General features: G+C 41.8%; 3 protein-coding genes across 3 annotated transcripts; 2 read left to right on the top strand and 1 right to left on the bottom strand.

Moving 5' to 3' along the window:
* The first annotated feature begins 1,027 nt into the window (after positions 1-1,027).
* Positions 1,028-13,158, top strand: slc20a1b (solute carrier family 20 member 1b). The gene is made up of 11 exons (XM_034547550.1): positions 1,028-1,319; positions 2,454-3,151; positions 3,325-3,465; positions 4,563-4,648; positions 4,933-5,029; positions 8,397-8,516; positions 9,701-9,982; positions 10,081-10,702; positions 10,927-11,112; positions 11,252-11,336; positions 11,567-13,158. The coding sequence occupies exons 2-11, from the start codon at positions 2,803-2,805 to the stop codon at positions 11,720-11,722; spliced, it is 2,124 nt and encodes a 707-aa protein (XP_034403441.1). The 5' UTR covers positions 1,028-1,319; positions 2,454-2,802; the 3' UTR covers positions 11,723-13,158.
* A 3,978-nt stretch (positions 13,159-17,136) lies between these two features.
* pcyox1 (prenylcysteine oxidase 1) lies at positions 17,137-22,400 on the bottom strand. The gene is made up of 7 exons (XM_034546441.1): positions 22,155-22,400; positions 21,792-21,939; positions 21,009-21,215; positions 20,147-20,321; positions 19,832-20,043; positions 19,581-19,733; positions 17,137-19,460 (listed from the first exon to the last, which is right to left on the bottom strand). Exons 2-7 carry the CDS (start codon positions 21,901-21,903, stop codon positions 18,790-18,792), a joined length of 1,530 nt encoding a protein of 509 aa, XP_034402332.1. The 5' UTR covers positions 21,904-21,939; positions 22,155-22,400; the 3' UTR covers positions 17,137-18,789.
* Positions 22,401-22,775: 375 nt separating this feature from the next.
* Positions 22,776-25,671, top strand: fam136a (family with sequence similarity 136 member A). Its single transcript, XM_034546445.1, has 3 exons — positions 22,776-23,055; positions 23,569-23,709; positions 24,819-25,671. Exons 1-3 carry the CDS (start codon positions 22,969-22,971, stop codon positions 25,005-25,007), a joined length of 417 nt encoding a protein of 138 aa, XP_034402336.1. The 5' UTR covers positions 22,776-22,968; the 3' UTR covers positions 25,008-25,671.
* The last annotated feature ends 197 nt before the right edge of the window (positions 25,672-25,868 follow it).

The following is a 25,868-nucleotide window of genomic DNA, read 5'->3' as shown; positions in this document are numbered from 1 at the left end:
CGTTGATCGTGGCCGACCCTATCGCCCAATAGGTTAGGAACGGGGAAATGTTCCATGATCCTCAAAAGTAGCGACGTCAAGAGACACTGGGGGGAGTGAGGTCGTAATCAAATAACAACATGAGCTGTTATAACAGCGTCAGCCGATTTAAATAAATAACCTCCTGTGTTGTGTTTTGTGAATTCTAACTGTTTTCCTCGTTGATGTCATACAAACACGTTTTGGCTTCACTATTAGTGAGTACAACATATTTGCTTTGCTTATCGAGCACTTCTTTCATTTAGCATATCACGTCTCTCTTGAACACAATAAAAGAACAGTGACCAAAGAAAACGACTATTGTTAGAGGGTGAATGTTATTATCATTTCCGGTCGGATGCACTTGAATGAATGACAAGTCTTCTGTAAAGCAGTCAACATCACCACCACCGGGTGTTTTTCTGTATTGTTTTGATGGGGCATTGTTTCCTTTAGCTGGAAAAGCAGTGACTACTGGGGTTACTATTTGTCGCCTATTATGTGCATACAAGGGTTTGTCTGGAAGTTGGTTATATTACAAGGTATTACAATTAAAACTACTGCATTCAAAATGTTAATTAAGTAAATGTATAGCCTTAGTGTTACCAACACGTATCCAAAATAGGCCCAAGGTGTCAAGTGTTATTTTATCTTAGTATTATATCTTTGGATTATTATTAGTTAGGCATTGATGTGCAGGCAGACTTTATGTTGAAACATGTTGAGGTAAAGCGAATGGTAAATAGTGTTGGATGGATTAATCCATTACAATGAATTGTATTTTATAAACTCACATAATAAATCACGTATTATTATTATCGATTGATTTAACCAGCTTGTTTCAACAGTGCTTGTAACAAACTATAAGTGACAAGGAAATAAAGTTGCCAAAGAAGACTTTCGTGTGAAATGGGATCACCCACTGAGCGCGTGACGAGTAAAAAAAGTCTCGTCTCCAGCTGGCCGGTGGGGCGGGGCTCTTGAAGGGTGTATCCAATAAAAAAGAACCCCCCTGTTCCGTTTACCGGTATGAACGAGTTCTACACATGCGGCTGCGAAGCTCTAAGTCAAACGGAGACGTTTCTGGATTTGTAGTTATTTCACATCCAATCGGTTATTCTTAGACGTGATAGTTTTTATTTTCTAAACGCAAGGCGTCGTTTTTGGAAGGGGCTCTATTTCCATATCAGTTTAATTTGTTCATTATCCCGCGCGCGCTATCGTAACTATACAGTCTGTGCGCGCGCTATTTACCTTACCGGATAGAAATCACTCTTCTTCACAGGACTGACAACCGTGTGGTAAGTTTGATCATTTAGACGTCCTAGCAGAAGAAATATCTCTTTGTGTATTATTCGCTGGACGCCGCAACACGTCCCGCAGTTCGATGATCAACGTAAAGCTTATGCTAACGCTAGCCCGATAAAATAGATCATTGTTCTAGCTACGTGTTTACCACACACCGTTCATTATTAGTTGCTAGGTAACGTAAGTATTCCCGTATGTTGAGACCTAACTAATGTTATCTCAGCGGTTACGTTAAAACGTCTTGTTTGACCTAGGATGGACTGTCTGTTGATTTTGGGTTACCGTTAACACTAACATCACAACTATATAACGTCAATATTGTTCTCAAACCCAGTTTATAATGTGAAAACGCACTCCAAATAGGCGTTTACGTAAATTGTTGAGGTTAACGGTGCTGTCCATCTTGTCCAGCACACACTTCATTACAAAGGGCACGACACACAACGGTGCGTACTACATACAGGCTTGTGTTCCCTGACATTAAGTCACTTCCGGTTGCACCCCCACTCTCTTTTTTCTTTACATAAAACACATTATTGAAACTGCGAATAAAAGGCACAATGGCTATGTGAGCGGACATGGTCGCAAATTAAATGAAAGACTCTGCGGTGAGTCCTGACCGGTCGACCGGTTTCTGTTTTAGCCCTTGAAGCGGTGTGAACAGATGGCCCCCGTGTTCTATGAATGGATGACGACACGTGCACTCGTAGAGACGTTTAACGATTGTAAAGTCTCCTATAGATAAGGCACGCCTTATCGACCAGCCGTACCAAACAAAAACTGTAATCAACCATATATACAAGCCTGGCTAAAATGAGATGACGTTCGTGTAACATACCTCGCTGTTTCTTCCTGCGACATTGACTAAAAATGGCTTCCCATTTGGGTTTTAGGAAAGACTAGAGACCCATGTCCCAGTCCAAGCGTTTTCTAACGTTACTAGTTTTCCACGGCCCTTCCTTCCGTTTTTAAAGATGGAGATCCCCCTGATCTCCATGAATTTCATTAGCATCGTTGTTGTCAGTGTCTCTTCTGCACACTCTTTCGTGACCCTTCACATGAAGGTTAAATTGAATGTAAAGATGCTGTTTGTTAAAGCAGGACTTTTCTGTCTCTTTTCTTTCCAGGATGTACCCCTGCTCATCTGCAGTTACAGTTGCACAATGGCAGTCTATTCAATCAGTTTGATGCCTCGGCACCAAAGGAACAGCAACAAATCTAGTATAATTACAGGATAGCAATACGGCCACACTTTACCTCTTGTTTTCTGGTCAGTTAGACGCATTAAAAAGTTTGCACTGTTAATTAAGGAACCCTGTTTACAAATCGGCAGTTCTGAAGAAGTTAATTATTTATTTAACCATTTACCTCTTAATTTTATAAGCTGCCGTTTAGAAATTGCATTATATAAATAGCTATTTGGACAAGCATTCATTAGCTTTTAAGATTGTGAAGAAATTTCTCTATAGCCTAATTATGGTTTCAACTACTGCCACTGCAATAATACTGGCCAGCACAGTGGGGCTGGTGACCCACACTGCTCTGACAGAGTACACGTGGTTGCTGATTGTCGGCTTCGTCATCGCCTTCATTTTAGCCTTTTCTGTGGGTGCCAATGATGTTGCCAACTCATTTGGCACAGCTGTTGGTTCTGGAGTGGTCACCTTGCGACAGGCATGCATTCTGGCCACCGTGTTTGAGACTCTGGGCTCTGTGCTCCTTGGGGCCAAAGTGAGTGAAACCATCCGCAAGGGTATCATCGATGTGGGCATGTACAATGGCACCGAGCATGTGCTGATGGCTGGATCTATTAGTGCCATGTTTGGTGAGTATCCACAACATATTGTTAAACATGCGGTCATTGAATCCTGTGAGGAATAGGGCTAAAACTAGAATACATTTGCTTGAACAATTCTGTCAAAAATAGATGTATGTGGAAAAGCGGAAATGGAGGTCAACATGTCGGTCTAATGTGATCAATTTATTTCTTCTCATTAGGTTCTGCTGTGTGGCAGCTGGCCGCCTCCTTCCTTAAGCTGCCCATCTCTGGAACTCACTGCATTGTTGGTGCTACTATAGGCTTCTCGCTGGTTGCCAAAGGCCAACAGGGAGTCAAGTGGTTTGAACTCCTCCGTATCGGTAAGTCAGGCACTGACCTAGAAATGTCCTCAGTGATTTGCTTAAGTACATCAGAGACTATATTAACGTAATGGTGTAACTGGTAATGCTGTAACTGGTAATGCTGTGTTATTATAATTCCTCTATCAGTGTTGTGTCTATATTGAGGGCCTTCAATACTGGGTCAACGATTTATTTTATGAATGACTGTTACCGAATCGGAGCTAAATTCACAACACCTAAAATACAACTGTATTTCAAAACTTAAACTTTAATCATAAGTATTTGATATATAAATCAATAGTGATTACAGTAGTCTCTAATGGACTACCCATATGAGGAAGAAAGGACATGTGATGAGCTCACTTCTCTCTCGCTCGCCCTTTTTTTTTTTAATACAAAGAACATCCAGTAATCCGCCTTTTTTTGTGTACATAGTGTTTATTAATTTACCTATATTGTTTTTAGCCATTTTCTCATGTGTTTGTCATACTGTATTGTATCTGTGTTGTCTGGACTGTGCTACTTGGCCAGGTCATCATTGAAAATGAGAATTGGTTCTCAACTGATTTCACCCGGTTAAATAAAGGTCAAATAAATCAAATGTACATCAGAGAACATGAGATAATTTTACTCAAAGTTTTTCAGGAAAATACAGTGACAGTCCTGAATTCACAAGTTGTTGCATTAGATTGTAGATTTCAGGTCTATGTTCTGCTTTGGAAAGGTCAAACCTGACTTCTCAGTTTTAGAAAAATAACAAACCGAATCAAAAATACTAACATTTTAATGTCATTCAGTTATGGAAAGGGCGTGACATTTTTGTACGGCGGGCACAGCGAGGACATTTATTGTTCGCCAGAAGAAGTATAAAACAATCCACCATGCCAGTCCTCAGGATGGGTAGCTATGTTGCCAAAATAACAAAAGAACATCCTTTATCAGGGAAATTATTAGGGTTGCTCAATAGTTGCAACTGGCATTACCTGACATAAAAGCTGAGATGATATTTCCTGGAATTATAGGAAGTAAAAGGGTGTGTAGTTTAAAAAATATAATGTTTTGTCATATTCAATATCCACTAAATTGAAAAACTTTTCGTTTTTTTTCTCCCGCAGTTGCATCCTGGTTCCTTAGTCCCCTTCTGTCGGGAATAATGTCTGCTGTTGTTTTCTACTTTGTGCGCGTGTTCATCTTACACAAGGTAAGCTGTCTTTCATCAAATTGTGACGGTATGTGTTTTTGTAAGTGAGACCTTCCGGGCCGATACGTTTTAGGTGCGTTTCAACACTGCACTAGTCCGCTGCCAAATGAAGTAGAGGAAATGTTTCACATGGTGAGAATCAAGCTACTGTCCTCTGAATCCGTTCCTTATCTACATCATAGAGCTGGAATCAAATTACTGTAACCTGACAGAAGAATAGGGCACCTCTGTTCATACAGTGGACTTGTTTTTTAAAAACTTTGTGCCCTGTTTTGTCCCCGTAGAAAGACCCTGTACCAAATGGATTGAGGGCGCTGCCTGTCTTTTATGCTGTGACTATGGGAATCAACCTGTTCTCCATCATGTTCACTGGAGCTCCGAGTGAGTATCATTGTTTCAGTCATTTTGCTTTGCATGCCTGCCCACAGCTACAGCCTAAAATAAACTGCTCCCTCAGATAGCCGGATGCCCACACGTATTCCAGACTGAACCAGACTGTTTACCATTTTTACAGAAGCTGTGTTTATTTTAACATGTTTTTTTTGGGGCTCTCCTGTTTGTGGTTCTATGTGGGTCATAGCTGGAATGAAGTTTTAGAGCCGTGCCCAACAGGGGGTTGGACATAAGATTTCACTTAACTTGACGTCACTGTCTGCCCTGCAGACATGAAGGAGGAACGAGAAGTAAAGGGGATGTTGGAAATGTTCATAGTTGTCCACTGCCAGTAGTTGTATTGCTGCTCAGAATTAGTATAGTAATGCTCTAAATACTTGTTGGATTTTCAACTTCCAGAATCTCTTCATTAAATGAGCAACTTTTGCTCCTTTTTGTTTTCTTCTCTTTACAGGGCCTAACAGTTCAAGATGTTAGCTGACCTAGGCCATTAAATGGCACTACAGGCCAGAGTTTGACCAGATATTGTGGGCTGGTGTGTGCATACACATCAGCAGCACACTCACAGAGAGGAGAGCACATGCAGTTCCAGCTTAGCCCCTAACCCTGCTTAGTCAGGCACATTCTGTACAGTTGTGTGAAGTCCCTCACACCTCAACACACTGTACACGAGGACCTGTACTTGGGTACCTCACATAAAAAAGGTGTGAGATTGCATTTGACTTCAGACACCCTGAACAAACCCTGTGCGTCTTCTTAAAATTGTCACCCCACTCACACACACAGTCAAAGCCACGGGAATCCACAATGAAGCCAGTTTAACATTAACAGAACATTTATTGTTTTTCTTATCCAAAGCCAGACATGTTTATTTCAGGCCAAGTTACAGATGGTGTACAACATTGGCACGCAACACAACAGAGGCTCATTATTGCTGATATAGGCACTCTAATTCAGCAATGATATCTGCACCCTACTAGTACAGTGTTAGTACTGAATATATCATAGTGGTGCGATTGAACACGAGTCATCCCACAGCACATCCCGTTACTCATTATATACACCAGTGCCAGAGACCTCAAGTCAGCATGTGATTGCAATTTGAGGGTCAGCTGACAATCCTTTACAGATGAGGCATAATGCGACTTAGGTTTTTCACGCCATAAATATCTCAGGTGCTGTCACTCCACTGCAACCCCATTTATTGAAAAATGAAAATCTCCCACATAAACAGAATTGGGGTTTAATTCTTACTCCCTTAAGATGTTCCATAAAATAACTGTTACATAGATATGAAGACATGGTGCGTTCTGAGTCGGTATGAACTCACTTTCAACTCCATTAGGCATCTCAGAGATACGAGTAACTGTTTCCTACATCAGTGGCTTTTTCCCTGAATTCTGTCTGTGTTGCTGGCCTGGTTCTTATTGCATACCAGTGTATGTTTCAACAGTTTGAGTGTCATAGTGACAGTACATTTTGTGACACACACACCAGCCTCAATTGATGAACTCCAATGCGTTTAGCTGGATACACATTTTCTGCCTGGGTTACCCTCTGAAAAACAAACACACAGCAGCGTCGGTTGCTCTGGTGACACCAAGCAATTGGCAACATAAAACCGATGCACACGTTTTGGTATACATGACTTATTTTAACCCGCTTGTGGTCTTCAGAGGCTGCTATTGTCATGGATAGATACTCATTGTCAGGAGTCAACTTTGGGCTTACAGATACCTTCATTGATGAGACTTAATGCAGCTGTTACTTAATCATAATACTCTTGCTAAGTGCTATACTTAGTTCCAAACAAAAGTGAGGACAAATAGGTTTCTTGTCAAGTGAGTCAAGAACTGATCATTTAAGCCATAGTAATTTAAGTTGGTGGTGAGACGCACATACAGTAGTGGGGGGGGGGGGGGGGGGAACAACAACACACCATGTTGTGTAAAGTACACTATGGGAAACAGGTTCAAGGGAGGGGTTTGGAACGCAGCCGTGGTTAAAGTCAATTTCCTGTGCAGTCTCATTCATCCCACTGCATGGCTGTGGTATAAGCTCACCCTTTTGTGTGGGAGTGTTTATCAAACTGCTAGACCTAGGCTTGCTTTTAAATCCTTTCTTTTATATTTTGTAAGAAGTTTCTTACCAACAGTTACTGTGACAAAGAGTAGTCATGTGAATTGTATCGGGGCCCCTTTGTCAGTTGCAGGGTTGTTTTTTTACCCTTATTTTGTAGAATTCCTGTCAGTGCCACAGCACAGTACTGTCGCGCTGTATGCCACCTGTTACTGGATGTCCCACCACATGTGAGCCGATGCACCCCAGTGAAACACAGAAGCTACAGCTGTTACAGCCTCTGTCCGTCTTTTCCTCTTATGTCTCTCCAGTCCTGCCATTGCGTAACTAAGTAAACATCAGTTCGGTGCTCTGCAGTCTCATGCTGCAGCGTGACTCGGTTGAAAGAGTGCACTGTAGACTCCAATGAACACACCGACTGAGACTCTAATCACTTAGTACTGGCTCCTGTTTTCTTTTGTTCATCATGCAGTCCCAAGCCAGTGGAGGTGTTTTTTTTCTTTTCCTTTTCTATTTTTTCTTTCATTATGCATGGGTATGGTCACCTCATCTGAAGTGGAATGTTCAGCAGCTCTTGTTTTTGTTTTTCCTCCTAACCACACTGCTGACTTGCATCCTCTTTGTATGACAGACCACTGCTTCCCTGGGACATTTAAATAGTTTCTGCTGGCATGTGCTGCATTATATGTACCTCTGCTGCACCAGCTTTGCTGCAGTCTTGGCAAGAGGGTGTCTTTATTGCTACAGCAAATATCCCCCCCCTCCTTCTTTTCCCGTTTCTCCTATTTAAGGTCTCCTTTTAAGGAACTCATTGTCATGTGCAGTGTGTGTGCGCAAGGCGTTTTGGGGTCATGGTGACATTTTTTGCTCTGTAACCTTTTTTTAGGTGTTGCAGAACTGTTCACATCTAGGGGTGCACATGCTTTCCATATTTAACTAGGATGTGTCAATGCAGTGATGAACTTACTAACTAGAGCCCAGGTGTTATTGAAGTCATTGCTATACGTAGTTCATTTTCATTCATTTGTGCCATCTACATTTTATACCAGAACACAAGTTCCTCCTAACCTGAACATGTTTACTTGCTCAAATAGTTTCTTGCCTTTTTATATTTTTACATAGTTTTTACATTTTAAGTTTGCTATTTTAGTCAACTTTTTGTATTGTCCACTAAGAAAGGTAGCACTTGCTGCCTTGTTTGTTAAATCTGCCTTTTCTCTATTCTCTTTTGTGTGTGTGTGTCTCATTCTGTCTGTGGCACCTGGCGGTCCTACAGTGCTTGGATTTGACAACATCCCTTGGTGGGGCACCCTGCTCATCTCATTGGGCTTCTCTGTGCTGACCGCCCTTGTGGTCTGGTTTATTGTCTGCCCTCGCCTCAAAAAGAAGATTGAACGTAAGTCACATAAACGTTTTTGATTTTTGGTAACCTGATGATTCAGTTTTCAAATCCTTGTCACCAGTTTCTGCTGACAACTGAAATTATGGTTTTCCTCACTGCCTTTGGACTCAGGATTTAGCCATGCGCTGGTAACCTCACGCTATTCACACCGAGGGCTCATTAATCCGGCAAATGGAGCTCAGGGATATTTTGTCATAATGGAGTCGCTCTAATGAAATTATTGACACCATTTTTTGTTCTATAATCCTAGATTTAAGTAAAACCCATCTGCATTAACACACCAATAGTGTGGTTTTAGTGTTCATGGGAAAAACCTTCATGAATGTTTTGTAGTTATTGTTAACGATACACTGCTTTGTATTCGGTTTACCCCATAGCAGGTCAAGTCTTGCCTTCTTTGTTACTGCATTAACAATTTATTGAGGCAGATTGCAGAATGGCTGTTTTAATTATCTCTAGGGCATAAGCCCTAACAAAGTTGTTCTCATTAATACATACTATATATTCAAAAAGGTTTTTCCTACCTGTAGTAATGTTTATAAAACCATTGTCATATAAATATTTTATATTGTCCATACCTGTCACGAGTCTCCTCTAGTAACAGAAATGGCAGCCTTTTCTGACCACGCTCTATTTGCCTCCATCCTGTAGGCTATCAGCCTAATTGAGTCGTAGTGATCCACTAATTGGTCTTTACCTCCTTGACTAAAATAAGCCTAGGTTGACTTAAGGTGGCGTTTGCACTGTATATGTGGTCAGAAGGCTAAGGGGGACTGAATGCTTCATGTCAACTGGCCTTGACCAGTTTGGATGATGCAACGGGGCCCACTGGTCAGGATACTCCTAGGATTACTGCATAGAAAATATTAACACTGAGTATCTGATTTACTTTAAAACCACAAACGTTACGTGAGCCTCAGGCTGTGCTGAGTCTCATCGTCTTTCATAAGTTAAGCTGCTAGCGGTATTGTAAATATGTTCCTTGTAAGGTCATAATCCATGTATCGGATCTTGATAATGCAGGTAGGACAAAGGTTGTTTTTTTGACGCGTTGTGTTATTCTTGTGACTCCCTACAGCTCTGGTTAAGAGAAAACATCTGCCGTGCTAGTATTTCTTTGTACACTGTATATTTGGCCATGACCCAATCAATATCTCACTCAACTCCTCCCCTATTAGGAGATCTCAAGTCTTCCAGCCCATCAGAGAGCCCCCTGATGGAGAAGAGGGAGCTGAGAGAGGCCCACTGTCCAATCCTGAAACAGACTGCCAAGGAGACCTCTACACCTCCCACCCCAGCTGACAATCAAAGCCCCCCTGCACAGTTCGAGGCTGCCCCGGAGGAGCGCCGGGTAGCATTTGACATTGGAGATTCTGACGATGTTGACAATAATAAAGAACGTAGAGTGGCGTTTGACATTGGAGATTCTGATGACACGGACTACAGCACTGCAAATGGTGGTAAGTGTGCCAGTAACAACATGTATATGTAAACAAAATGATGTAGCATAATAGTATAAGATGGCAATACAATTTAAATGTTGTTTTCTTTTCTGCAGCCCCCACACAGAATCAGTCAAACATTCAGGTCAACAACCAGCACAGCAATGGCTCCACATATTCGGTGAATCAGATCCAGTTCAACAATCAGGTTCAGTTCAACAACCGGCCAGCACAAGTTCCAAGTAACGGTTACAGCCAGTATCACACGGTCCACAAGGACTCCGGCCTCTACAAGGACCTACTCCACAAGCTCCACCTGGCCAAGGTTGGTGACTGCATGGGCGAGGGTGGTGACCGACCTATCCGGCGCAACAACAGCTATACCTCCTACACCATGGCCATCATCGGCATGCACGGAGACTTCAAGCATAAAGAAGGAGACTACCGTGCCTATGAGCAAAGTGACAAGTGCACAGGGTCAGGGGGTCAGGAAAGGAAGCGAGTGCGTATGGACAGTTACACTAGCTACTGCAATGCTGTAGCAGAGCACACGACTCCTGAAGCTCTGGGCGAGGGTGACGTGACACTCGAAATAGCGACGGTGGATGCAGGAAGCAGCCGAAGCTCTCTGGATGATGGGCATGATGCTGACAAGCCGGAAGTGTCGACTCTCTTCCAATTCCTCCAAATTCTCACCGCCTGCTTCGGATCCTTTGCTCATGGAGGAAATGACGTGAGGTATGCAGATTCCCTCCTGAAGATCTTTTTTCTCAAGTTATCAAGCCGATTACTTAAAAAAAAAAAAAAATGTATAAAGCAGTCATCGGCCCAATGTCGTGTTATCAGTCCGGAAGCCAGTGTTGTGTTATTGCTGGTCATCAAGCACGATGGATGACATTTTTACAATCGTGGTTCAACTCAGAAGTTTGACATCTGTTGAAATAATTGTATTTTCCCTACAGTAATGCCATTGGGCCGTTGGTAGCTCTGTGGCTGGTTTACACAACCAGCAGTGTGACTTCAAATGAACCAACACCTATTTGGCTGCTGCTGTACGGGGGCGTGGGCATCTGCGCTGGACTCTGGGTGTGGGGTCGCAGAGTGATCCAGACTATGGGCAAGGACCTTACTCCCATCACCCCCTCAAGGTAAAGACTCTACAGACGGTGCAGAGCACTTCTCTTATTATTTATATACCCACATCCTCTTTAGACATTACCAGACTTTAGCAAAGACTGTTTCCAACACAACTACGGGAGAGACATAAGTGTTTTTATTCCCCTGCAGTGGTTTCAGCATCGAACTGGCCTCAGCCGTGACTGTCGTGGTAGCCTCTAACATTGGCCTGCCTGTCTCCACCACCCACTGCAAGGTAAGCTGGTCAAACACTGTGGTCTGGGAGCTAGACTGAGACACGGGGGAAGAGGCTAGTTAGTGTGAGGTAGGCTACAATAAACAGGATCCCAGTCTGGAAGACGATCCAAATGTGGAGCAACTTTCTCCTCAATAAAATGTTACATTTTAGGTGTGCAAATGGATAATTAGAAGACATGCATTTTAAATAGGATGACGGGATTGATCTGACATCTGCTATGTTTCTAGGTGGGCTCTGTGGTTGCAGTAGGATGGTTGCGCTCAAAGAAGGCGGTAGACTGGCGTCTCTTCAGAAACATCTTCATGGCGTGGTTTGTGACTGTGCCCATCTCTGGTCTGATCAGTGCCGCCATCATGGCCATCTTCATCTATGGCATCTTTTGAGCATTCGGCTGCACCCCAACCAGGGGAGGAGAAAGAAACCGCTTCAGTGCGCACCAGAAGAAAAGGAGTGTAGTTGGAAGGCCAGAATATATCGCTTACCTCAAGCCAACAACTTTGTAAGAAAAGGGAGAAAAAAAATAGAAATGTTTGAAAGGACTTGTGATTATGGGCCTGTGGTTCTTGACTGCATCATTTTCAACATAGAATTTGCTGTTTGTTCCAATTGGGCCACATTATTTCCAGCAGGAAGCTTGCATTTCCTTGTTCTGACTTTCATATCTCGTCATTCTTTAACGAGTTATTCTGAAAGCATCAACTGATTATTATTCTTTTTTTACTTTGCAATTATGTAAATACAACCATGTTCTGTTTTTAATTTTGTTTTACACATTAGAAAGAAGTGAACAATTTAAGATGCAGTATACGCCTTTTGCACATGTCACTCTCAAGTCATAACACATGCTGAAAGTAACGTAGATGCAAAAGCAGTATTTTAAGGTGAATAACAAGTTTGTGTATGTGCGTGTTTTTTAAATTTTGTTCTTCCTCAATTCTAAGTAATTGTTAATGAATTATTCTTTAACCTTCTGGCTTGTATCTCTAAACTGTGGTACATTAGCTTATAGAAGAAAAGTGACTATAAACTGACTTAATTCAGAGAGGTTGGTGATTTTCTACCATACTTAAAAAAACAGGTCTGCAGTGTTTTCTTTGACTTAATTGTCAAACTAGTTTACCATGGTAGAAGTACCAATTGTACACACATGATGATCACTTGCAGAACGATAAGTGAAATGCTGTATCGGTAGCATAAAAGTCACTCTGGCACCCAATTCCTTGAAGTCGATGGATTACATGCAATCCAGTTCTTTTATAAGAACGTCATGACTTTTTTACATTCTCGATCGGCGCACAAATGATTGCCTGATATTAGTTACTTGAATTTGAGAACGTTAACCAATGGAAACACATGCTCTCAAACAAATCTCCTGTTAAAACTTGATGACATCTTTGATGGTTAAATGCCTCCTTCAGCGTTGTTTTTCCCAGTTCACCATGTATTGGCTACGTTCCCTTTTCTGTGAAATGTGCACCCGCCTAGACATTTGGCTAGTTCTAACTACTCTCGTTTGCGGCCTGAAGGTGAATATGGTTGTGAAAGAGAACAGGAACCCAAAAAGTTCTCCATCTGGGTGGTTTGGTGTTACGCTGATCTGGTCTCTTATTTGAAACCGGATGCCACCAGTGAGTCATTTGGCTGCAGTACTAAATGCATATCAGATCGATAGCTGCTGTAGTTGCCTTAATTGTTTTAATTTTCCCTTAGCTACCAAAGAATTTTTTTTTTGTTTTGTTTTTTCTTCTCTCTATGCACATCCACATACTCTGGTCCACATTTGTGGATGAAAAAAAACAAAATAAAAATGGAAAAATACTGGTGTTGAACTTGTTTTTGTTACTAATTTATAATAACGTTTTTTTACATAATCCCCAATACCATCAAAGTATTACAACTCTAAACACAGGTTCTCGTAAAAAAATAGTATCTCGTTAAATATTTTCCAATAAGCCGTTCTAAAACACTGTTCGGCAGTATTTTGTCACTGCGTATAACGGGAAACAAAAGACAACATGTTGTTCAGATAGGTGGAATAGTTCCCTTTTTATTGCCGGTAAGCGCAGTGCAGCTCAGGCAGCGGAGGATGAGTGAGCGCTGGGATCCATGCGCTGCCGTGCTTTCTCACTCCAGTACATCTGTGACGCAGGGACAGAAGAGAGGATTCCTTTACGCCAGCTTTACATCCCCCAACACGCCACAATTCAGAAGATTTCCAGGGTTCTGAACAAATGTATGAATCACATCCAGGTCTTTTCAGATATGACTCACTCACTCCTGCGTGGGGACTGTTGAACGGTGACGGCACTAGTGTGTGATGTTACTGCTGTAAAGCACAAAGGGAGGCCTGTTTCCTCCCCAGAGGATGAAGAGTTACTGCTACGGGATGATTCTTCTCTTTTTTTTTAAAAACCAGTACATGTAGGTCTGCCTTCTCGGGAATTTTACTTTTCTCAAAGAGAAATCCAAAAGACAACTTTTATCACTGCCTCAATAACCTTGAGTTGGAAGTATTTAATCAATTTTAAAACCATCCTTTTGGCACCTTTTATGGCAGGGACGGTGCATCCTTGGTCCAAAAATAACCAGAAGCAGACGATGCAGTATAAATCGAGCACAATAACTACCTGGGGACAGACTTATCAGAGTGCCCTGGATTCTTGTCCTAGATGTACTCGCATACAGGGAGGACTGTGTTCAAATAAACAATCCCAGCATCTTATTTTTTGAGGTCAAGCATCCAACCGATCTCTGCGGCGACTTGAATATCTCTCTCGGACATTTGCTCCGACTGTTTTTAGACAAACCGTTTTAACAAGTTGCCGAGTTGTACATTTGTAATTGCTCTCGAGGCATTTTAAAGTTCTTGATTCTGAAGCCAACCTATGTTTTCAACACTATTTAAAACGAGCTGAGACCGGCTTTGACGGCCTCTGTTGTTCAGTCTATTCATTGCTTAACCTACAATTTAACTTTCACTGTGTTACTCAAAACAGTTCACCACATATTGCCTCAGCAGGTAGTTTGAGTTTAAAAATAAGTGAATCACCCCCGGATAATACTAGTGAACAGATAACATTGCATTCAGCATTTAGGTAAATCAGTACTGTGTAGCATTTAGAAACCTCCACCTTGTTCCCACTTGGTTGAATCATGACTGACTTCATCTACAGAGGAGAAATGAGAAAATAAAGAGTTTACCACCAAGAAGTTATTTGTGAGGGATTCACCAGCACAGTGAGTCAGCAGCTTTTCTTGATCTTACCCAAAGTGCTCACAGTCTCTGGCACTGCATCATGGTGCTCTAGGGAGACATTCAAATGTATTGTAGTTCAAAGAAAATAATAACAAAAGGACAGTAAAAACGCTTTAAAATCACATTGGGCCAAACTCCTGTGTGCTTTCTATTGTTTATTTTGAAATGTTCTTTCAAAGTAAGTTTAACAACTAAACATTCAGTCATCTGTGGTGTAGTATCACTTACCCCGCCTTTGTCTCCCTTAAAAAAATAATAAAGACACAAATTGTCATCACCAGAATGACAGAAGCTGAAATCACATCTTTAATGTGCTGAAATAAACTGCATAGAACATCTTAATGTTACAAACTCACCATCTGCCTCCTCAGAGGACTCAGACTGGGATTCTGTGGGGGGTGGGGGGTGGGGGGGGGGATCAGTCACATGGTTGTGATATTTTACATGGAAGTGTTGTTTGAGATGCTGCAGACCTTTTCCAATCTGTCCTTCAACACCATCTACAGGCTGATACTTGTACAGTAAAACCTCTCACCTTCACCAGCTGTTGCGTCAGAGTTACCGCCTCCCTCTGCTGAAGGAGGATTTCACAGTTATGTAATGTTGAATCTCAGAAAGCCAGCATCTTTTTAAGCCAACAGGATGTGTTTTACACACCTGTGTTGTCGTCCTCAGCTTCAATATGCTCCTCTACTGTTGGAAACATTTCAACAGGGGGCATGAACACACAATCAATATGTGGTCAGGTGTTAATCATAAGCGATTATAACTCACCGGATCCATCTTGGACAGCCTCTGTATGTAAAATATTTGAAAGATTGCATTATAAACTGCAGCTGAATTCCTTTTGAATGCGGTGAAAGCTCATGTAGTTCCTCTTACCAAGGTAGCGCGTTTCCTCATTCTGTTCCTCTGTAACTTGACATTAGAGGGGGAAACACTTGTTTTACAGACTTTACTTAACACATAAAATATATATTTGCTTATGAGGTCACCTCATTTTGTGTGACGGTCATTGCCCTGGACTTTGGTCAAACTTACCATTCATCTGAACGGCCTCGTTCTTTTGAGCGGCCTCAAACTCAATCTGATCTGAGGATAAAATGATGCAAAGCATGAGCCAAACAGGACCACGGGCAGTTTTGGTGATGATACAAATTAAGAAAAGTAGTGTTACAATTTGAACATTAATTTATATCGAAAAATAAAAGTGTCTAGTTTTATCAAAGCGGAGAGTTTACTTGTGTCATTACAAAGCAAATGAAAAGGACTGCCGCTCCTGCTGACAGGTCAATAAACACACAGAACATAAAGTACATAAAACATCAATTTCACACGCAGCAGGTTCTCAAATGCACTGTACCGATTTTCTTCAGTTCAGTTAGCCCATCTGCATGAAAAAAAAACATTTAGATACATGTTGAGGCATGCAAGTCTAATCACCTCACATGATTATTAATCACCAATTACTATTGACAATAATTCCTCACCGTGCTGAGCAACTACCTCCTCTTTCTCTGCAGATTCCAGAGATGCTGAGAGAGCTTTGAATCATCAGAAGTACATCAGTCAGGCTTCAAATAAATACACAACTGAACATCTTCTCGAGTAAATAAGCATGAGGCACAGTCCCACACATTATCATAACAAACAATAATAAAAACAAACAATAGACAAAATGTTGGCCCCAGATCTCAATCAATGGATATCTCCCCCATTTTAAAGTGTTAAATCTTAACAATCCAATCATAACAACGTATTCTTCTTACCAGAGTGAAACGCTGCCGCAGCGAGGAAAACGAATAGTGGCACTAGACATCTCATCTTGGCTGTTGGTCTGGGGACGGGAATTTGTTGGGTTGTTGTCAGTTTACAGCCTCTTATATCTTCAGCCACATCACATGTTTTGCATGGACAGGCGTCTCTGGTACCATTGTCCCTCCCTACCTGAGAGGACAGCTGGGTGGCACATCACCACACAGACGTATCCTTATTCAGGCCGTCAATGCCACCCATTGTTGGCCTTTCAGTCACACAGGCCTTTATTTGGGGAGTTGCTGTGTCTGTTTGATACAAAAGGAAACAAATGGGAGTCCTTGCATCTGAGCTGAAAACAATGTACATTTCATTATGCGGCTGGCAATGATTTCACCACACATCCTTGGCTTATGAATGATGGGATGCAAACAGCCGCAGCTATTAAATGTTTTCACTTTTCCCCTCAGACCTTGATCCGTCATGAAAAGAACTACAGCACATTTTACTCCTGAAAAATGTAATTGAATGAAGTTTTTTTTTTTTTGTGAAGTGAAATGAGATAGAAATGTAAACAAGTGTACAAACTGAGTATGAGCTTCTAATATAAAAGACAACAACAACATGTTCATCAATATCACCAATCTCAACTTTATCTATAAAGCAAGTTTGCAAATGGCGTCATAAAAAGTGAGATCTATTCGAATGTCTCGAGAAGCGATTCAAACGCAATTTGAATAAGTACCAGATTTGCTTCGTAGTAAAATATCAAACAGGAGTACAGAGAAGGTTTCATCCCTTTATTGTGATCGTAACAACTTGCCAAACATACTGTTTGGACTGGAAGGTTTCAATCTTGTTTAAAATCTCAAATAAAACCTTTATATTTGTAATTAAAAGCCTCATTGTATTTGTGCAGAAGAAGACAGTTTTCTTCCTGGTATTTTCCAAAAGAATTAAGTGTGAAAGTGAAACCTTTCTGTCAATTAAACGCTGCTAATATTATTTTAGCGACAACTCCCCCAATAAAAAAACGTTTTCAAAAATCTATAAACATACACCTTTTCAAAGTGCTTGAGAAACAATTAGCAAACTTCTTCCCAAAGTGGCGAACAAACATTAAAGTGATTTAGATACAGTAGTCTTTTGAAGCCACAGCACATCTGACAAGCCACTTTACATGTTACAACAAAACACATAAATGCACCAAACTCGTTTCAGTCTGATCGTCGCGGCCTTCACTTCAATAAAAGCAACACATGAAAACCCGAAGTGAAATGATTTTTTAAAATTATAGGGAGACTTATTACTTAATAAAGACATAAGTCAATTACTCTGATATCTTTAAGGCACCATCATAGTTTTAACGATTTGAATTCACACAATTCTTCAGTGTAATTAGACTGTCCAAATAAAGACTTAAAAAAAGATCAGTACAATTAAATAGTAGGAATGAACACGGACATGTTAATACTTCATAACTGACATCAATAACAAATAATTTAGAAAGACAACGTTTTAGAGAGGCTGAGTCATCAGAAGACACATCCTCAAGAAAAGGACATCTTGGTCAACGTGACACCAACAAGCTGATTTGTTCGATGTAAGCTGTGCCTTGTTCATAACAGCATCTGGGCACATTAAAAAAAACACACACGTAGACAGAGGAACACCTAAAAGTAAATGTTTCTACCCTGGAGTGCAGCGTGGTTCACACTGATTACAAAGCTCAGCACAGCACAGTGTTGAGCCGTCTTTTAGTGGGATTCTATTGAGGCGACTGTTATGGTGATTAGAGGATCATTGCAATTTGTTTCTCAGTTTTGTTCCTATTTGCATAATAACATCTAGGAAAGCAGACAAAATGCTAACATAGAAGTGAGACAGAGCAAGAGGTCGGTTCTCTAAACAGACAGACAAGCTGTAAACAAACAACAAACCCCCCCCAGGTCAACAAGACGCATTTGGAAGAGAAGACAAACAGTGACAGAAAGACTTCCCGATTCAACTTTAAAACACCATATTTGAAGTGGTTTTGTTGGCATAGGAAGTGTTGCTGTGCATCGTGGGATTATTCATGGCTTTACCTCCAAATACAGCGGTTTAGAGAATCTGATTAAATTGTTGACTTGTATACAACATGTCCGATTGCTTGACTGCTGACTGTGTGCTTTGCTTTGTCGGACTTCATTGTAGCAACATCCCTGTTTTACCTGCTGAGTAAACAATGGAAATGATGGTCGCCACAACATCAATAAGTTCAAAGTTGTAATAAATTGTGTTGAGTTTAAAGTGGTACCTGAATCAGATACCTGAATAAAAGTTTGGATTTGCCCTGACAGGACTGTTGTTATAGTGCACTAGGCTTGTCCATGCGTATCTGTGTGGCTTAATACTCTGCTTGAGTGATAGTATTGTATTGCTTTTAGGTTTCTCTCTTCAGAGTTCTCCTCTTAGTCGGGTGTGTAGGTCTTCCTGGTCGATGTTGCCGACCTGCTGGTGCCAGCGGTGGTGCGCCAGCAGGGCCACGTTCCTGGCAGAGAGAGCGCTCATCTCCATGGCACTGGCCGCCCACTCCAAAGCGTTGAGGTAGTACAGCCGGTTGTGCAGGATGAATGGAGGCGTCTTGCGGTGCGGCGGGCGGTAAGAAGGATAAGCCAGCCACCGAGTCTCCGACACTGAATCCCAGGAGAGGAACATGTCCTGCAGCTGCTCCTGGGACAGCGGCTGTGGGGAGAACACCTTCCAGACTTTGGTCTGGCTGGCAGGGGGTCGCTTGTAACCCTCAGGGATGTGCACAGGGTCAAGAGAGCCCAGGCTGTTGATGACGGAGTCCTTTGAGTCTGTGGTGAGGATGTCAGACACAGTGAACTCCGAGGCTTGCTCTGTGGTCCCCAAGTAGGACATGTTCAGCATGCCGTGGACCAGAGTGGAGACAGTCTGGTGGTAACGTCCGGGATAGTGAGACGGGATCGGGGGAGAGAAGCCTGAGAAGGTGATGTCAGATTTTCCCTGGTGAAGCGGCGTTGCTATCACCACTATGTCATACAGAGAGTGTGCTGAGCCTGATTCGCCAACATAATTAACCTCATAGAAACTGGTTGTGGTGCCTAAAGATGGGAGACGGAAGGGCAGTTGAGATGAAATTAATTTGCAAACATTCACATGAGGAATCCATCAGTGGGAGTAAATGGCCAGTTCTGTACCAAATGAAGGAATGTAAAATGTACCTGCTTTGGATGGTCGAACTTTGACTGAAATGGAGGTCACTCTGGCAGGGACAAGCTCACTTTTGCTGTTGTACAGCAGTCCAGAGCACACTCTCTTATTGCCTCCGTCTACTGCCCACAAGCCTGGAGCCGCTCCTGCTAATGACACTGCCCCTTGAAGACAAGACAGACAGTAAATGTTACCTCTATTTTACAGTTTCTTCATCAAAAACCTTCATGTCATGAACCAATTCAAACTCTTACAAACATACCCACAAAACCATTGATGCGAACACTTTGGCCGTAGTTGACACGAGTGATGGGTGCGACCATATTGTTGAGAAAGATTTGTGAAAATCCTTGGCTCATCATCGTTTCCTCCAGGGTCTGATTGAGCAGGATGAGAAAACTATCGCCGCCCATGGCATGAAGGAGCCTATCCACACTGGAGAATGAGTAACCATACTGCTGGTACTGGTAGATCCTGTGTATGAAAAGGTTTCACGTGATCACCTATGTTTATAATCCTGGAACGTATGCCAAAAGAACGAGTTTTAGGAGCCATGACAACCACTTTTCCTCCTCACCTCATGAATTTGTCCATAACACTCTCCACCCACATATGCATTCTGAGAAAGCTGAACCCAAATTGCCAGAGTATGCGTAAGAAATTGACAATAAACCAGTCACTCTCTTCAAACGTGAGCTCCTTTCCATCAAAGATTGCCATTTTAGAGGGGACATCTTTCCTCTGAGGAATACCTACAAAAAAAACATTAAGTAAGTTACTCTCAAAGTTTCAAATGTACTAGACCGCATACCAATAATGGTTACAGTTACTGTGCTGAGTCTGTTTAATTTAGGGTATTGTGACTCCTCCCACTATCTGGGAGGCTGTCCTGGTCATCCTCAGCAGGCAGTTGGCTGACAAGGGAGAGGCCATGCAGGCTATACAAGCTGGCCCTTTGCTGTTTGCCTCTCTTAACTTCCTACAGTTGACATTCACCCTGCAGCAGCTTCTTCTTCTGTTTTTGCACCTTCAACACCTCCACAGCACACATGCCACATTATTCATTCACTTTCATGACTGACTTTGCTGATCTGCCCACTCCATTGTTTGTTTTGTGTTAACTTTATTTCAATGAATAGTTTTGGTGTTGAGAATAACCTTGCGAGGTTTCCCTGAGCCAGTTAGTGACGAATGGAGGCTCGTCTGTGATGCCAACCCGTTTGGTATGGTTAAATCTAGCTTTAGTAGGACAAAGGAGGCTGCTTGTATTTGACCAATTTGGGTCGATCATTGTGGTTTGTTGAGGTGAAGCTCTTTTTATGAGAACAGATTAAAGTGCTTTCCGCAGTTAGTATTTTGACTTTGATTTGGGGAGTTTCAAGCAAGGTTTTAGTTACTTTAAATACTTTTGTGATTCTGTTTTTGCGACAATACATTACCTAATTTTTCCATGAAGTGCTTCATGTGTAGGTTCAGAGGATGGATCACTGAGCCTCCCGTCTCATACTCGTAATCTCCGATCTTCACTGTCGCAAGTCGTCCACCAACGGCTCCTGGTTCAAAGACATCGATCTTCACCCCGGCTCCAAATTCCTGCCTCAGGTAAAACGCTGCAGATGTGCCTCCAATGCCTGCTCCGACCACAGCTTCAAAGCAGCAATGAAAACACAGTTTAATATTTTCAATTGATTGATACAAATAAAAAAAAAGAATAAATGCCGTAGCTGCATATGCACATTTGTAGGCTGATCGTTCTCCAGTTTCATTTTATTATGAAGTCGTATTCCATATTTGACACCTGCAGCTTTACTCATGCAAGTAACATGTGTCTAACATCATCAAATGAATGAGGATCTTTCGTGTTGATTGATGAACTTGACATGTTACAACAGGACATCTAATCGGCAGTTTAAATATTGATGGAATTTTATTGCAAAGACCATGTCCCTCTGAACTCGCAGATAGAGCCACCAGTTAGCAACCTAATACGCACACACCTTATGCAAAATATGCAAATGATGATGTCCGGGTATCTCCTTTTTTGTTATGTGTTATGCAAATGAAATGTGTACGTTTTTTCAACTTGCCGGTGTCTCTGCGACTGTATTCTGGGTAAGGTCACAGTGAGGTTTCTCTCACATAAATATGATATAATGATGAGGTATTTATAGACAGGAGGATGTATGTGTTTTGTAGTCACGTGCACCCTGGGACAGACTCACCTATCCTTTTGGGCTGCTCTTGCAGCCCTGGGGCCGAGGCTAGACTTCTTCTCCCAGTGTGCCAAAGCCCCAGAAACAGCAGGGCTCTCAGGGGCAGAGTTCGTGGATTCATTGTGGGCGTCTAGTTCTCGACTGCACCACGCAGCATCTGTACAGGAGGCGTAAACACGGACAGTTCCGCATATATACCCTTTAGATACAGTCCGAGTTCCGGTAAAAACTTTATCAGTCTTGGTCAAAGGTTACTCCCACAGGAGTTTAAACAAAGGACATTGTAACTTATAGAGTCAAAGGCGTACATGTCTGTCAAATACTTCAGTTAGACACTTTATCGAGAGAGATAGTTGCACGGGGAGGACTCACTATTTCAAAAGTACAGTTGTTGATCGAGAAGTAGCCTTCGCAGCGTGATCTTCGTCACACTCTACAATGAATTCAAAGTCCGGTGAAACTCTGACCACTTAAACAGAAAACTGAACTGGTAACTTAAGCCACAAAGACTAGTAGTGTCAGCAACTAACTAAACTTGTTTAACGGTTGCGTCATGTCGGAGCGCCGTGAACGTCTCTTAATACCGAGACACACTTCCGGGCATGCTTACATTGGAGTACCACAATAAATGCCGTAAATTCTGAATTTGAGATTAAAAACTGAACAAATGTGGAATGTGCAAAGTTTAAACGATGACAGTTGATTTGAGCCTAATCGACGATATATAATTAAGCTTTTCAATTAAATTTCTTTTAAATGCTATTTTGCTATTATAAACAGTAGAAGCGTAATTAAAATCGAGTTAGGAACTAGGATAACGTACTTTTGAAAAAGAGCTCGTGGAGGTTTAAAGGAACTGAGCGTAATATGTCCTATTTCTTGAGTCATGTTATCACGAGTAATATAGAGAACTGTTTATTTCCGAGTCTGCAACTCCTCCATTCCAAAGTCGAGAATTGACAGGAAAACAATTTTGAAAAACACCGGAAAAGGATTCTGTTGCGGAAGTAAACCGGACGTGACGCAAACAACGACTTGAACCATGCTTGAATGGAGGTGACCTTAGTTATCATCAACTTGTGAAGTAAAGGAACTTGGGGTGGACATTACAAGTCAGTCCAGTCTGGTTTAGATTCTAAACGTGAGTATTAGTGAAGACTTCGCTGTGCGAGCAGGACGAACTGAGATGGCAGAGGCACACCAGGCACGTGTGCACAGTGTGGTGGAAGAAATGGTCCAAAGCCTGGAGAGGGACAACATCCGTGTAATGCAGGCAGGTGTTTTTATCTATGGAAACATCATCTGTGCATGTTTGCTTTGTGTGTTTGTACTACACTGATGTGTGTGTGTGTGTGTGTGTGTGTGTGTGTGTGTGTGTGTGTGTGTGTGTGTGTGTGTGTGTGTGTGTGTGTGTGTGTGTGTGTGTGTGTGTGTGTGTGTGTGTGTGTGTGTGTGTGTGTGTGTGTGTGTGTGTGTGTGTGTGTGTGTGTGTGTGTGTGTGTGTGTGTGTGTGTGTGTGTGTGTGTGTGTGTGTGTGTGTGTGTGTGTGTGTGTGTGTGTGTGTGTGTGTGTGTGTGTGTGTGTGTGTGTGTGTGTGTGTGTGTGTGTGTGTGTGTGTGTGTGTGTGTGTGTGTGTGTGTGTGTGTGTGTGTGTGTGTGTGTGTGTGTGTGTGTGTGTGTGTGTGTGTGTGTGTGTGTGTGTGTGTGTGTGTGTGTGTGTGTGTGTGTGTGTGTGTGTGTGTGTGTGTGTGTGTGTGTGTGTGTGTGTGTGTGTGTGTTGCTGCAGGGTCGCATGTTCAGCTGCAGTGCAGACTGCTGTGATCGTCCCACGGACTCCATGTCGGTGGTGCATCGTTGCATCGAGAGGTGTCACACGCCTCTGGCCCAAGCTCAGGGACTGGTCACTTCAGAGCTGGAGAAGTTTCAGGTGAGGACAATCAATGGTGAGCGTTTGTTAAAGTCCTCAGTCAAGCCACATATAGTTGCTGTCCCATGCTCTCGATGACAAGGTTGTGTATCAGTCTGACATTTCTAATAGTTGAAATAGGACCCTCAATCTAACCTGCCACAGACCATGGCCGGTCTGACCCTCATGGGATACCTTATTACACACATTTAAAAAGCAAATGTTTAGTTATTTGTGGACCTGTTTATGTTATTATTTAGTGGTGCTTTTTCAAAGATCTGCAATTAATCAGACTCAATAAAAACAAAGTATACGCACATTGAACCTGAGGTTTTTGGGGCCACTGAGTATCTCGGGGTTGGAAATGGCCAGGCAGAGGTCCCATTGAAACAACATTACAAGGATTGTTTGGAAGATGAAGTGACTATTTTTCTTATTACTGTGTTGCTTCTTTGAGTATTTTTTAAAGTCAGTATATCTGGAGTTCAAATGTATCAGCTGCTGATAACGGTGTGAAACTAGATGAAAACAGGCCATTCTCAATAAACAATCACTGAACAATAGAAGAGTAATGCTCTTTTTTTTTGTGCAGTTCATTTAATAATTTTCCAACGTCCCTGTCTTTTCTTTTCTTTTTGCCAAAAACTTATTTAACAAATATCTCGTCCCATGAGGCAAGCCTGGAAGAGGTTTAAATCGGGTAGTAAAACATATAAAATGAATACCCACAACAAGTCTAACCCCCTTACCGTCCCTCACACTCAACCATTTACCAGGTGACGTTCTTTTTGTGTCGCTTTTATGCCATACAATACTATTTATATATCATTACCTTTTTTAATGACTAACATACTATGACTTGTTGTGACATTTTTATACTAAACTAACATTTATGGCATGCGATATTATGATTTTTTTTAATGACGTCTTTGTGGCATACTATAATTTTGTATCGATTTTTCTTTGACATAATACATTTACTGAAAGAATCTTCTGGTTCAGTTTAAGCCTAAATGCTTAGCTGCCTTGTCACCTGTACATCCTAAACATGTCTACTGGGACTTTTATGTCTATTATTATTATTATTATTATTATTAGGTTTAAACAATCTCTCCTCTCTGCCCCACCAGGACCGTCTGAGCCGATGCACGATGCACTGCAATGATAAGGCAAAGGATCTGTTTGACTCCGGCGCTAAAGAGCCAGCTGTTCGATCCATGATGGACAGCTGTGTGGGCAGTTGTGTGGACGACCACATAAACCTGATCCCCAGCATGACCCGAAGAATCAAAGATAATTTGAACTCTATACAGCAGTAAGGAGAGGGATGGATGACTAGTCCGTCCTGCAGACTCAGTCTAAGGTCATTACACATGCAGAAGCAAAGGGTCACCCAACTCAGCCAGTCTGACCAGTAGAATAGAGGTCTGTAATACCATGAAAGAATGGAGAGTGAAGTTTAACATGGATTGTGTGATACAAAAGAGTTTTGACAAGTTCTCGCGGCTATGACTGAATGCTGCTGTTGTGGAGGTTTAAAACTCCCCACTGAGATTTGTTATCTTACTATGTGTAATCCACAAACTAGAATCTCCCTGTAAACTGGGAACTAAAAGTTTTGCTGGGTTCATGTTTGGAAAACGCATTCTCGTTTATGAACAAGACGCCAACTCAAACACGCATTGAAGAAGAGAAGTGTGCATTAACAAAGATAAATAGGAAAAACTCACTCAGTATATATCTGAGTATCACATTTTAAAATGCCAGAATAGAGTGCACCACCGACGGTCCACATGTGTATCTATTCTTGCATTTTGAATGTACTCAATGTTCAACTCCTCGGTCATATTTGATTTCTGAAGTTTCTCTCCGGTATGAGCCTTCTCGTTCTTTATTTTTTTGTCATTTCATTGTTGAGTTCTGTGATTGTTTGACCTCACGATGATATTTGTTTATATCTGTATTAAAATTATTGTAGATGAACCTGTTTTTGTACTGCATTTTAATGACTGCAAAAATGTCATGTTAGCAAATAATAGCACAAGAAAGGCAACTCTGCAAGGTGCAGTCTGGGTAAACTCATTAAATCTGATGTTAACCTCACATTCAACAGGTCTAAATCTAGTTGTTCAGTTAACACATGTTGATTGGAATGATATCCAAAATGTTCAATGACACAC

This window comes from Cyclopterus lumpus, chromosome 12, assembly GCF_009769545.1.
Source record: "Cyclopterus lumpus isolate fCycLum1 chromosome 12, fCycLum1.pri, whole genome shotgun sequence".
NCBI classification, from domain to species: Eukaryota; Metazoa; Chordata; class Actinopteri; order Perciformes; family Cyclopteridae; genus Cyclopterus; species Cyclopterus lumpus.
Note: the sequence above shows the minus strand (reverse complement) of the source record. Positions and strands in the feature narration are given on the sequence as shown.